Here is an 11,298-nt window from a genome sequence, read left to right as displayed (position 1 = left end):
CCGGTTCAGTCTGGCGAACCGAAACAAACCGAAATGGACCGAGTGGACCGAGCCCTCCTCTTCACGTACAACCCCGCCTCCCATCGTTCGCGTCTCGATTCCTATATCGTCCATGAGGGCGGACCAACCAAACCCTGGAATTCCAATCCGAATTCGACGAGAAGAAGACGAGATCGATCGGGTTCTTGCGGACGGACGACGGAGGGGAGCGTTCTTGAACCCCCGGCGCCAGCCGCGGAGGAGAAGCGACGGAGGCCTTCTTTTTTAGTCCGTAAGTACAGGCATCTGAGCCCCGTTGACGCGGAATCGTCGGCCCGGATCGTGTTCATGATAAAGGTTGGTTCTTGATGCGGCCAAGGAGGGGCGGCGTTAAGGTGCGGTTGGAAGCGGTCAAGGACGCGCCATTAATGGCCGAGGCGAGCGTTCGGAAGCTGGGAAGGCGCAACCAAACCCCTCATAGGTCGAGGTCGTGCAAAAGCAACGCTACAACTGATCACCAGACCAGCAGCTCGTGGGGGCGAGGGGGAGAGAGAGAGAGGCGACGGCAGCTGTTGGTTAGCGATGGGATCACGCCTGCCACGAGCGATCCCTTTCAGTAGCTCTGAGCGGGCTATCGACCAGGCTGTACGTTACGTTTTCGGCAGCTGCGATCCAAAAAGCGTCATTATTGCAGCCGAGAAAGGGAATGGAACGCAAAAGCCGGTCGCTTTATATAACCCGCGAACTACAGGATAAATACCCCTTCTCTCTCTCTCTCTCTCTCTCTCTCTCGCTGCGTGTGTGGGAGATTTTGGGAAGGAGAGCTTTAGGGAGGCGTGCCCACCGCCGCTCGTGTCTGCGTCTCGTGCGGGCGCGGGTGCTGCGATTCGGGGTGCGGTTACCTAGGGGCTGTTTCGTTCAGGTTTTAGCTTCTTAAGCTACATCAGAGTGGGATCCGATGCCTGGTTGGCGTCTTCTATATTTAGATTTCAATCCATCACGCGCCGTTCGTTTCTTTGCCATTGCCTCTGTTGAGAAGGAGACATCGGTGGGGAGCGGGGGGGTGCTGGTGACGAATCGTGGACGTCTCCTTTGGTGCGACCGGCCGATGAGCGCCGAATTTCCTGTTGTATCGCAGAATTTGAGGTACTTGTGGTTGGAATATTACGAATCGATCATTGGCTTGGTTTTTGATGAGGGGTTTTGGGTCTTTTTCTTGGGGGGTGATTGCTTTAGCTGATCGTACTGTCTGCAATGGAATAGTGCGCTGACGGATGGTTCTTTGAGCTTTGGCTGTTGGGGTATTAGGTTTCTGGAACTTACAAGACAACAGGAGTATTAGGGCTTGTTGTTATCCTTGAATTCTGCTATATCTATGCAGTAGAATATTTTTGGTGTGTTTGGTTAGATGTCATCACTGATATATTGAGAGCTTCAAGAATATGGTGTATTTCTTGTATATATATGTCCGTGAATTAGGTATTTTATTAGGAATTTTGCAGGCTTGATCGTCATGAACTGGATTTATTTTTGTTTCTTTGAAGGTTTTCTTTTTTGGTGCGTGTGCAAAATTGCACACCTAGATAGTAAATTTTATGATTGCCACTGAACTATAATTGTGAGTAATTTTGCATTTCCTTAGTTTTTTTTTCCTGTTTCCGGGATAAATACTTAGGAACTGAAACGGGCATTTTGTTGGAGAGAAAAAAGGTTCCCCTGTTGCTCTAATTATATCTTCAATAAATGACTGTAGGTACAGCTGCAGCTGAAGAGACTCAAGTGCCTTATGAGATGCAGGGATGCTGATGAATCATGTGCTTCTGGCCCTTAGAGTGGCAGGAAGAGCTTCCTGATCGCTGCCTGATCCCACATCTTGGCAGAATTCTGATTAAACATGCCGATCTTCGACGAGGGAGAAGATAACTTCTTTGACGCATATGATGAGATCAGGACTTCCATTGATTCCTCATCATCTGACAATTCCCTTATCACAGATCAAGTTTTGGAACTTCAGAGGACTGAATATGAACTATGGACGATGGAGCCGATGAGTGTTGATGACAGGCGTAAAAGGTTCTTCAGAGGAATGGGTTTTGATGAACTTGTACAATCTCCTGTAGGCTGCTCTATGGATACTGAAGATTCGACAATTGGTTCATCGGAAGAGAAGATGGATGCTAAAAGAATTATGACAACCAGTGGTGTTGTCTCGAACAGTTTGTCATCTCCTGATGTTGGAGAACCTGAAGATTCTTTCTGTTGTATAAAGGATCTAGATAGTGGTAGACAATTTATGGTTCATGAATTTGGGCAAGATGGTTTTCCCAGCATGTTCAAAGAAGTTGGCTCAGAAAAGTTGATGACACTGCAGGAGTTTGAAATTTTTCTTGGCCTCTCATGGTCTGTTCAGAAACTCTCAAGGAAAGATGTCGTCCTCTTTAGGGAAAAGACTATTTGCAGTCATGATACAAAGAAAAACAACTATTTAAACTGGTGGAGTAGTTTCACAAAGAGGAGGCATCGTGTGGGAGCAAGCAACTATAATGTTTCTGTTAAGAAGACCAGACTAACCAGGTCAATGAGAACAAAAGTTCATCGATATAGGAAAAACTGCATGGATTTCACTGCACTATACATGGGTCAAGAGGTTCAGGGACATAAAGGTCTGATTCGGGCCATGAAATTTAGTCCAAGTGGGAGGTATCTTGCAAGCGGTGGTGAAGATTGTGTTGTACGCATTTGGCAGATTATTGAAGCTGAAGATTCATGCAAATGTGTTACTACAGATGGATCATCCAGATTTGTTGGTAAAGTTAAGGGTACTAAGTTGGTTGAGGGGAAAGCTAGCAATGTGGCTCCAGTTTTTATTCCAAAAAGGATTTTTAAGATTGAGGAATCTCCGTTGCTGGAATTGAGGGGTCACACAAGTGATATCTTGGACCTATCTTGGTCTCAATCTAATGTAAGTCCAGAAGAACTTCCTTATTCTGACATAACTTGATGTCTTCTGTTTATGTGCTAATATTTCTAATTCACACTCAATAATAGATCCATTTCATGGCTTTAAATGACCGTTCATTTTTAAGATGATTTCATGGGATTTTTTTTCTGTCCCCTTAGCTTCTGAATCTTTACATGCTTTAGCCTATTTAAAGCTAAGCTACTAAGACTTCTGTTCCATTATTTTTATAAGTACCTTCTCACTTTTGTTTAACTGGAACCTAATCTTTTCTTGCAGTGTCTGCTGACTTCCTCTAAAGATAAAACGGTACGCTTGTGGAAAGTTGGTTCTGATGGATGTCTTAAAATTTTCCAACACAATAATTATGGTAAATATAATAATTTCTTTTTTTTGTTCCTTTGCATTTAGCTTTATTAAGTCATCTGTTTGAATAGAGGCCATAAAAATATGTGAAAAGATTAGGGTTCCTTTGCAATTAGCTTGTTAAGATGTCTCTTTGAATAAATGTTATAAGAGGCTGTTGTGTTTGTTTTACATGTAATCCTATTTTGGTTTTATTTATCATGTGTTGAGCACTTTGAGTTGAAACATTTGAAATTATCTAGTGCTGTTAATATTCATAGTTGGATAGCTTGACATTCTATTCATACCTGTTTAGGATTCTACATAGGATCCGTATTTTGTGCACTTTGAGTTGACAATTTTGAAAATATCTAGTACTGTGAAAATTCATAGTTGGATTTTTTTATGCATACCTGTTTAGTATTCTACATAGGATTCTTATTTATTTTTCCAAGGAAAACTTATTTTCGTTTTGCTTTATTTTCTTTGAATCAGTGACTTGTGTTCAGTTCAACCCTGTTGAAGATAGATTATTTATTAGTGGCTCAATTGATGGCAAAGTTCGTATTTGGGACATTCTAGAGAATCGAGTAATTGATTGGGTTGAAATAGGGGACATGGCAACTGCTGTATGTTATCGGCCAGATGGAAAGGTTTACTTCGGATTTGAGTACTTATGTGTTTCCATATTTTTGCTTCATTAATGCCATTATTATGATGTTGTTCCAACTATTGGATCAGGGATTTGTTGTTGGCTCAATCAAAGGAAACTGCCGCTTTTATGACTGCTCAGGTGTATTTCATTTTCTGTTTTTTCCTTGATCTCATTCACTCATTTCAGTGAGAAATATCTTGTTTCTTTATAACACATTCTTTTCTCACATTGATGCAGTTTCCTTGTTCTTAGTTCAACTTCATAGCCTATTCTATGCCAGCTGTTTATCATTTTTTTAATTTGTTCTTTTGGATGTAGCTAAAACAATGCAGCTTGATTTGCAATTCAGTCTATGCAGTAAAAAGAAGTCTTCTGGCAAGCCAATTACTAGCCTGCAGGTTAGGCATCTGAATCTGTGGTAATCACTAAGCTTGTTGTAAGATTTTCTTGGTAAAGTTTGTTTAACTGTAAGTCTTGTGGTCCTTTCAGTTTTGCCCAGAAGATTATAAAAGAATTATGATCACGTCGGCAGACTCGAGAATTCGTATTTGTAATGGGGTTGACATCATTCTTATACTCAAAGGTGCAGCAAAATTATACCTTCAAACTTCTTGGAAGTCTAGTGTTGGATACACCTAATTTGTCTCAGTATACATTACATGTATGTGCTAGCCCAAAGCTGGCATACATTTAGTATGGTGCATAGTTCTTAAAAACTTCCTTCTAGATACTTGAACTGGAAATTCTTTTGAGGTATGGTTGAAGATAGAACAGAAATAGCATGTTTAATTGATATATGTCCGTATTCCAAATTTCCAATGGGAATGTCAGAGATTGCTTCACCTCTTGGAGTCGCAACTTCCAGTTTATTAATATAACTTTTGTATTGTTTACCCTTTTCCACAACCCATGAGGAGAAAATCATTATACTGCCAAAAGCATCCAAATCTCATGCCTTTCGATTTTGATCTTTGGAAGTCCATCACAATCATGGAAAATATTTTTTTGATGTGTTTAGGGCAACTGCAGTTAATATTTATAAAAAGAACTATATAGGTGGACCAAGTCACCTTTGAACTTTGAAATTTTAGTTTATGGATTCATTTATATTTCACTTATTGAGTGTAAAATTTCTTTGAGAATAGAATTTCTTTTAAAAAAATATCATAGCATGTGAAATATTTGCATTATTGTGAAGGAGTGTTACACATAGATTCTGTATGTGTAGAAGTTGACATTTGGTAACTAGGAGTGAGAAAATTTTCTTATATAGTAAATATGGTCAACCTTTATTATGTTGATTTTTGGCTACAATGAAATAACGATATTCTCGTGTTGGTCTTCATATTGTAGGCAATATCTTTTATATTTTCTTCTTGTTCTCGATAAATTTGTACTTCATTGTGCTAATTCGGAACACAATGTATAGGTCACAGGAAGGCCAAAAATCAGTTGTATGCATCATTCAGTTCAGATGGACGACAAGTTGTATCCGTGGGTGAGGATTCCAATGTTTACATCTGGAGTTATGATGTATCAGGCAACCTACCATGCAGAGGTCCCAAGTTGATTCGTTCGTCTGAGTTCTTCTTTTCTAAAGGTGCATCAATTGCGGTACCATGGCCTGGCATGGGCTGCAACTACAGAGAAGCAATTGTCAACAACAGTAATCATATTTCCTCTCAACCACAGAAAATTTCAGAGCAAGTCTTCCGGCTAAAGAATCCGGACTGCTTGTCTCTCGGTGCATGGCCGTTTTCTGATGGTTCATCAAGGGTGTCGGCTACATGGCCTGAGGAGAAGCTTTCTTTGCAAACGAAGCCTCGGTTACTGCCTGAAGACTGTCATCAGCAGTATCACCATCTCCATCATGATTACTGGAGCCTTACATCAACGGCAAGCACATGGAATTCAGTCATAGTGACAGCAGGAGATGATGGGGCTATCAGGTCTTTCCATAATTTTGGATTGCCCATTAGGCTGTGAAGCAAGAGAAGGCATTGTGCAATACTGGATAGAGAGGCATGTCACAATAGTTAATAACCAGCACAACATTGTGATCAGACACCTGAACAATCTGCTTTTGTTAAAGATAGCTTACAATCCCGATTGACATGATCTCTGGGTAGTAAAATACTGCAGTCCGAAATATTCCTCTTAAACAACATGGTCATGATCCATCTGGTGTTTACTCAGGCACATGATACTTGATAAAGCATAGGGGTGCAGATGTTCGGTGTTCTGTTCTGGAAGGATCAGAGCGAACTTTTCTTTTTTCTTTTTTTATATAGGAAAAAAAGGAGGAAGTTTTGGAGGGTGGATTGGCAAAACTGAACGCAGTTTTTGTCGATATTTATCTTTGTTGTATCGATGAAACCAATTCTTCATCATTCAAAATAATAGCTTGTGTTTTTCTTTGTAAGAATAACAGCAGAAATTTACGAGCCGTCCAAAGTTTGCTCTCATCTCAGATTAAGAAATTGGTCTACTTGTTTTGAAGTTTTAATAATTGATATTTGCTTTCATCGGACTATTGATGTTCCTCAAGTGATGGTTAACATTTGCTTGCCCTTCTCAAGGAATGTAAAGTTGGTAAAACTTACTGTTCATGAATTTATGTTTTTCTAACAGCTGCAGATCAAACACCTCAAGAAAAAAGAACCAAGAGAGTATATGCAATCCCACTGTTCATCCATCTACTGAAACAAAATTGTTCCTTGTCTAGATCTCTTTTACATTTCAGCTTGGTCTCACGATCTGTTGGCCAAAGAATGAGCCAGCTTTGTATGCCAATTGCTTAGGGATTAAAAGGAAATCTTGAGCCAGTCTCTTTCCTTAGGGTTTTAAATGGAATAGTTGTTATATTACTGGCTGATGTTGACCTTGATGAGTGTGCTGCCTGCACTCATCAGTTCAACTTACATCCTGATTAGTTGCTTGGAAGTGGTCTTGACCATCTTCAATCCTGTTCTCATCACATCTTTTCTGAATTTTAGCTTCAAGAATTATGAGTTGTATATAGTTCTTGATGAATATGAAATAATTCATTCATTCATCTTTTAGTGCTTATCAACCTTGCCAAAGCCATCATTGTGAGAAGGTTGTCACCTTACTTGGTGGATGGAATCAGCAGCAAGTATGTTATTCTAAACACTAAATCAATTCTGAACACTAACTCATCAATTCAGGATCTTTCTATTTCTTGCTGTTGAGATGCAGTTGATCATGACATATATCCTGCTTTTAACATAATTGTGCATTATGTAACTGTAGGAACATAATCTACCTTTGTTAAACTTGCAGAATGACAATTTGATCTCTTGGCATCATAATGTATACTGATGTATCTTTTGCTGCAGTGAACTTCTCTTGCTAGTCAGCATTTCACACCTTACATACATGCAGCTCATTATCCATATATTGTGCAAGTTCTGTGATTTGTATCACTTGATTTGCTACTTAAATGAATCAGGACAAGAATTCTCTTTCTTATTCTGTTTTCTTTTGACTATTACACATGCAGCAAGTACATGAACAAGCATCCAAACTCTGGAATCCTCACAGCATGAGAAGGGTCTTCCAAAGGACCCATATAAGCTTCAGCTAAAACAAATCATACAATATATTTAAATTTGATATGAAGTTTCATTGGTCAAAATATTAATTATGCCTTTTCATTTTGTTCACATGCTAGTTTTCCTGATTTAGTTTGTATCCTGAATAACCATGTCATTTGTAAATCTCCTTTTAACATGTTCTTATCATCTTATCAGTAGTATGGGGGGTGATTGAATTATCTTGTGAAACCATATCCATGTTCATCATTACACCACAATACACAGATAGCATTAGAAGGAAACTCTTAGCCAAAGAAACCTCTTTATTTTCAATCTGGCAAGCCATTCAATAGTTCTATTGGCTCCCTAAAACCCATTTTTGATTTTATAATTCAAATAATTCCCAAATAGTAGACAGATATGCACATACATACTTGGAAACAATAGCTATTGAGATATTGATAGGTTATTAATTTTGTTTGACTTGTATAAATCAATATCCTCTTCCTCTTTAATGGAGGAAAATGCAGTTGGCTAAGGAGTCTATTCATTGTGAACTACTTTGGTGACACTTCAATGCTCTTCTTGCCTTTGTCAATTAAGTGTCTGTCTATGTGTAAGCTTATCATCTTGAGACAGGTCATATGCAGCCAACTTCACCCAATTTGGACAAGCAAAAGACTAGTAATGTTTCTTATCCTTTTCTTTGAGTTCTTCCAACCTTACCATCTTAGACTTTCACTTCCTCTGAAGACTCCTGATCTTGCAACAAGCATGTTCAAGAAAGAGAAAGAAAAATAACCTGTCAAGTATGTAGATGAGAGAGAGAGAGAGAGAGAGAGAGAGAGAGACCTTGTACCAAACACATTCAAGGAGAAAGAAAAGTAACCCATTTATATATATATTTATAGAGAGAGAGAGAGAGAGAGAGAGAGAGGTTTTATCAGTGTCAGAAGGCTATGCATCACAAGAGAAAAGAATGAATAAAATAACACAAGAGATTAATTCTATGGTAGCTGCTTGGACTGCAGAATTCCATGGTCCAAGGAGTGACCACCATCAAGAACTCATCCAATGGTGGTCAGGAGATCAAATCCCTATGATCAAACCCTGTGTGGAGATCAAGATCAAGTGACCAACCTGTGAAAGAGGAGGAGGAGGTAAACAGAGGCCAAAAAGTCAGCTCTGGCACAGAAAAGTCCAATGATGTCCATCCGTTCACCTTCTTCTTCCGTGCCTCCCTTCAGCTTGTCTTCATCTACATATCTGGGAATTGGCTCATCAGATCCCAGAAAGCTCCGGGAGAAGGAAGAGTAGGAGTTGACAGCAAGTTGGTAGCAGGACTGGACGAGTAGTTGCTTCCTCCATCGAAGAAGCTCCGATTGCCGCTGTTGATGGTGGTGGCGAAAGCTGGACTCAGGTCATGCAAGAAGCTGAGCACACTCGGGTCGAACGAGGGAGAGAAGAGGTTGGGCGATATCGGGGGGAGCGACGCCGGAACCGGCGACAGGATCCCCGGGAAGGAAGCAGGCCGGTCGATTTCCCACTGGTCCACGGAAGCCGCTCGTGGCGACGACGTCGCCTTTTCGAACGAGGCGATGCGGGCGGCGGGAGAGAGCGCGCCGCCGGGCGGCGACGGCGGTGGCGGGAACTGGGAGCCGGAGTTGGAGCCGGTGAGTCGTTGGACCAGCGTCATGAACTCGCTGGGATCGGTGTGGATGATCTTGGGCGAGACGGCGTAGATGATGACCGGGTCCCGGTGCTGCTGCGGGGGTGGCCGAGGTGGCAGATCCGCCGGGGGTTGGGAGTGGTGGGACGGGGCCACGGGGGGCTTCTTGATCTTGTAGGAGTCCTTGCTGACCCTGAGAGGAGCAGGTCGCGGGCCCTGCAGCTCACGCCGCGGCGACGGCCGGGACTCCGAGGGATCCATGTATAGGACTGGTCTTGCTGGGGAGGAGGAGGAGTTGAAGCTTAAGGTGGAAGGGTAAGAAGTTTCGTTGGGGGCGGGGGCGAGGCCGAGGCCATGTTCTTTAGGTAGAGAGAAGGAGAGAGGAAAGAGGCAATGTGGAAAAGTAAGAGTCAAAACTTATTTTTGCGGCCGAGTCAATTGACAGACCGCTTATTATTTTAGTCAAACTTGCTCTATATATATATATATATATATATATATATATATATATAGAGAGAGAGAGAGAGAGAGAGAGAGAGAGAGAGAGAGAGAGAGGGAGGAAATATTATAATGAATTCAGGGTGTCCTACATAGCATATATATGATATTTTTTAAAAATTAAAATTTTATTTTTTTACATAGCATATTTTTTATTTTATTCTTGCAAAACATCTATTATTTTTTAATGATAAGATTATCCTAGCTTCTGTTCTATCGTTGTTGTCGTACCACGCTATATAGTGGGCTACCTCTATCATCATGAGGATTTGTTTACGACATATTTCTTATTGTGGTTGTCCTATCATGTTATATAGTGGATCACCTTTGTCACTGTGAGGTTTTATCACGACTCATTTATCATTATCCTTATTGTCTTTAGAATAAGGGCTCGCTTGATCTCTTTCCTCATTGTTACTTTAGTCACTCTTTTGAAGATAAAGGTCGGGAAAGAGAGGGACGGGGTGGTTATTGTTAATGTGGGAGGTGATAAGACAGGAGCATTTGAAGGAAGTAGGGGGGTGAAAAGTAATTGAGAAGTCGACGGCGAGGTTATGACATCATGGACAGTAACAAAAAAGATAGGAGCTATGTCTCATCCTCTTTTTTGCCACTTGTGGTCACTTGACGAAGGCTTCACCAAGTCAATACAAGCTCCAATGCTAAGGGGCTTCATGGACAAAAGTGATAACCATGCAAAGAGACAGAAGTGACAACACAATGAACCCTGGTTGCGAAGATGACAAAAACAATAACAAAAACCTCGGGTGATGAAGGTGGCTCGTGATACAGCCCGATAAGATGGAGGTGAGAGATAGAGGTAACTATGGTGAGGTCACAATCGATAGGATGAAGGTAAATGTAAAATCACTCTTTAGAAAATAAGGGGTGATACATCATAATAAAGCAAAAATATGTGCTATAATAAAAAAAAATAAAAGCTTTTTCTTAGAATTTATGTCTCTCTCTATCTCTCTCACTCTCTCTCTCTCTCTCTCTATATATATATATATATAAGCCTAAATGAGGAATAAATATTACGTAAATATTTTAATTAAACACCAAACATATAACAAATACGTCATGTTAGTATCATTGATAAAGATGTTGATTGGGTAATTAATATTATCTTAGGAAAGGATCCTATAAATATTTTCTTAAAGAGGGACAATGATCGATCATTAATCTACAATCTTCTTGCATTTTCTTTGATTTCAAGCTCTCGAAGCTTTACTTGCTGCTTACCAAAACACAAACAAAATTAAATGACATAGTATTAGCTCAGTGACTGCATGAGACGCAAACAAGTCCCACTCCATAATTCAACATACATTACTTGACAATATCAATCATTAGATCATCCAAATGTTGGCGAAACTTGTTGCTGACAAACCATCATGTTGTCATGCATGTCTTGTGAACACAATGTCTCATCTGTGATAGTTTCAGATCACATGAGAAGACATGGCCAATGTTTTGCAGCCACATTTGACAGTATACGTGCTCTCTTTATCTTCCAAAGTCAACTTAGACACACTGCTTTCAATTTCTATTTTATGCAAATATTCGCCCGGAGAAGAAGACAGAGCTCGGTCACGTCGACTGGTCGTCGAAGAACAGCCACAGCTCAATCGAT

The 11,298-nt window shown here is 40.5% G+C and overlaps 2 protein-coding genes across 3 annotated transcripts; one reads left to right on the top strand and one right to left on the bottom strand.

The window, feature by feature from the left end:
• Positions 1-800: 800 nt before the first annotated feature.
• On the top strand, positions 801-6,375 carry LOC135610072 (uncharacterized). 2 transcript variants are annotated; one of them, XM_065104060.1, is made up of 8 exons: positions 801-1,125; positions 1,733-2,941; positions 3,218-3,308; positions 3,779-3,936; positions 4,025-4,076; positions 4,257-4,336; positions 4,428-4,521; positions 5,368-6,375. In XM_065104060.1, the coding sequence occupies exons 2-8, from the start codon at positions 1,874-1,876 to the stop codon at positions 5,922-5,924; spliced, it is 2,100 nt and encodes a 699-aa protein (XP_064960132.1). In that variant the 5' UTR covers positions 801-1,125; positions 1,733-1,873; the 3' UTR covers positions 5,925-6,375. The 2 variants fall into 2 exon arrangements, with proteins under 2 accessions (XP_064960132.1, XP_064960138.1); XM_065104066.1 differs by lacking the exon at positions 801-1,125 and having other exon boundaries at positions 1,739-2,941; positions 5,375-5,648.
• Positions 6,376-8,362: 1,987 nt separating this feature from the next.
• On the bottom strand, positions 8,363-9,544 carry LOC135613464 (protein MKS1-like). Its single transcript, XM_065110495.1, has one exon. It carries the CDS (start codon positions 9,423-9,425, stop codon positions 8,754-8,756), a length of 672 nt encoding a protein of 223 aa, XP_064966567.1. The 5' UTR covers positions 9,426-9,544; the 3' UTR covers positions 8,363-8,753.
• Positions 9,545-11,298: the final 1,754 nt, after the last annotated feature.

Source organism: Musa acuminata, chromosome BXJ1-2 (genome assembly GCF_036884655.1).
Source record: "Musa acuminata AAA Group cultivar baxijiao chromosome BXJ1-2, Cavendish_Baxijiao_AAA, whole genome shotgun sequence".
NCBI lineage: Eukaryota > Viridiplantae > Streptophyta > Magnoliopsida > Zingiberales > Musaceae > Musa > Musa acuminata.
The sequence above is the reverse complement of the archived record's forward strand: the minus strand, read 5'-3'. Positions and strand labels throughout refer to the sequence as shown.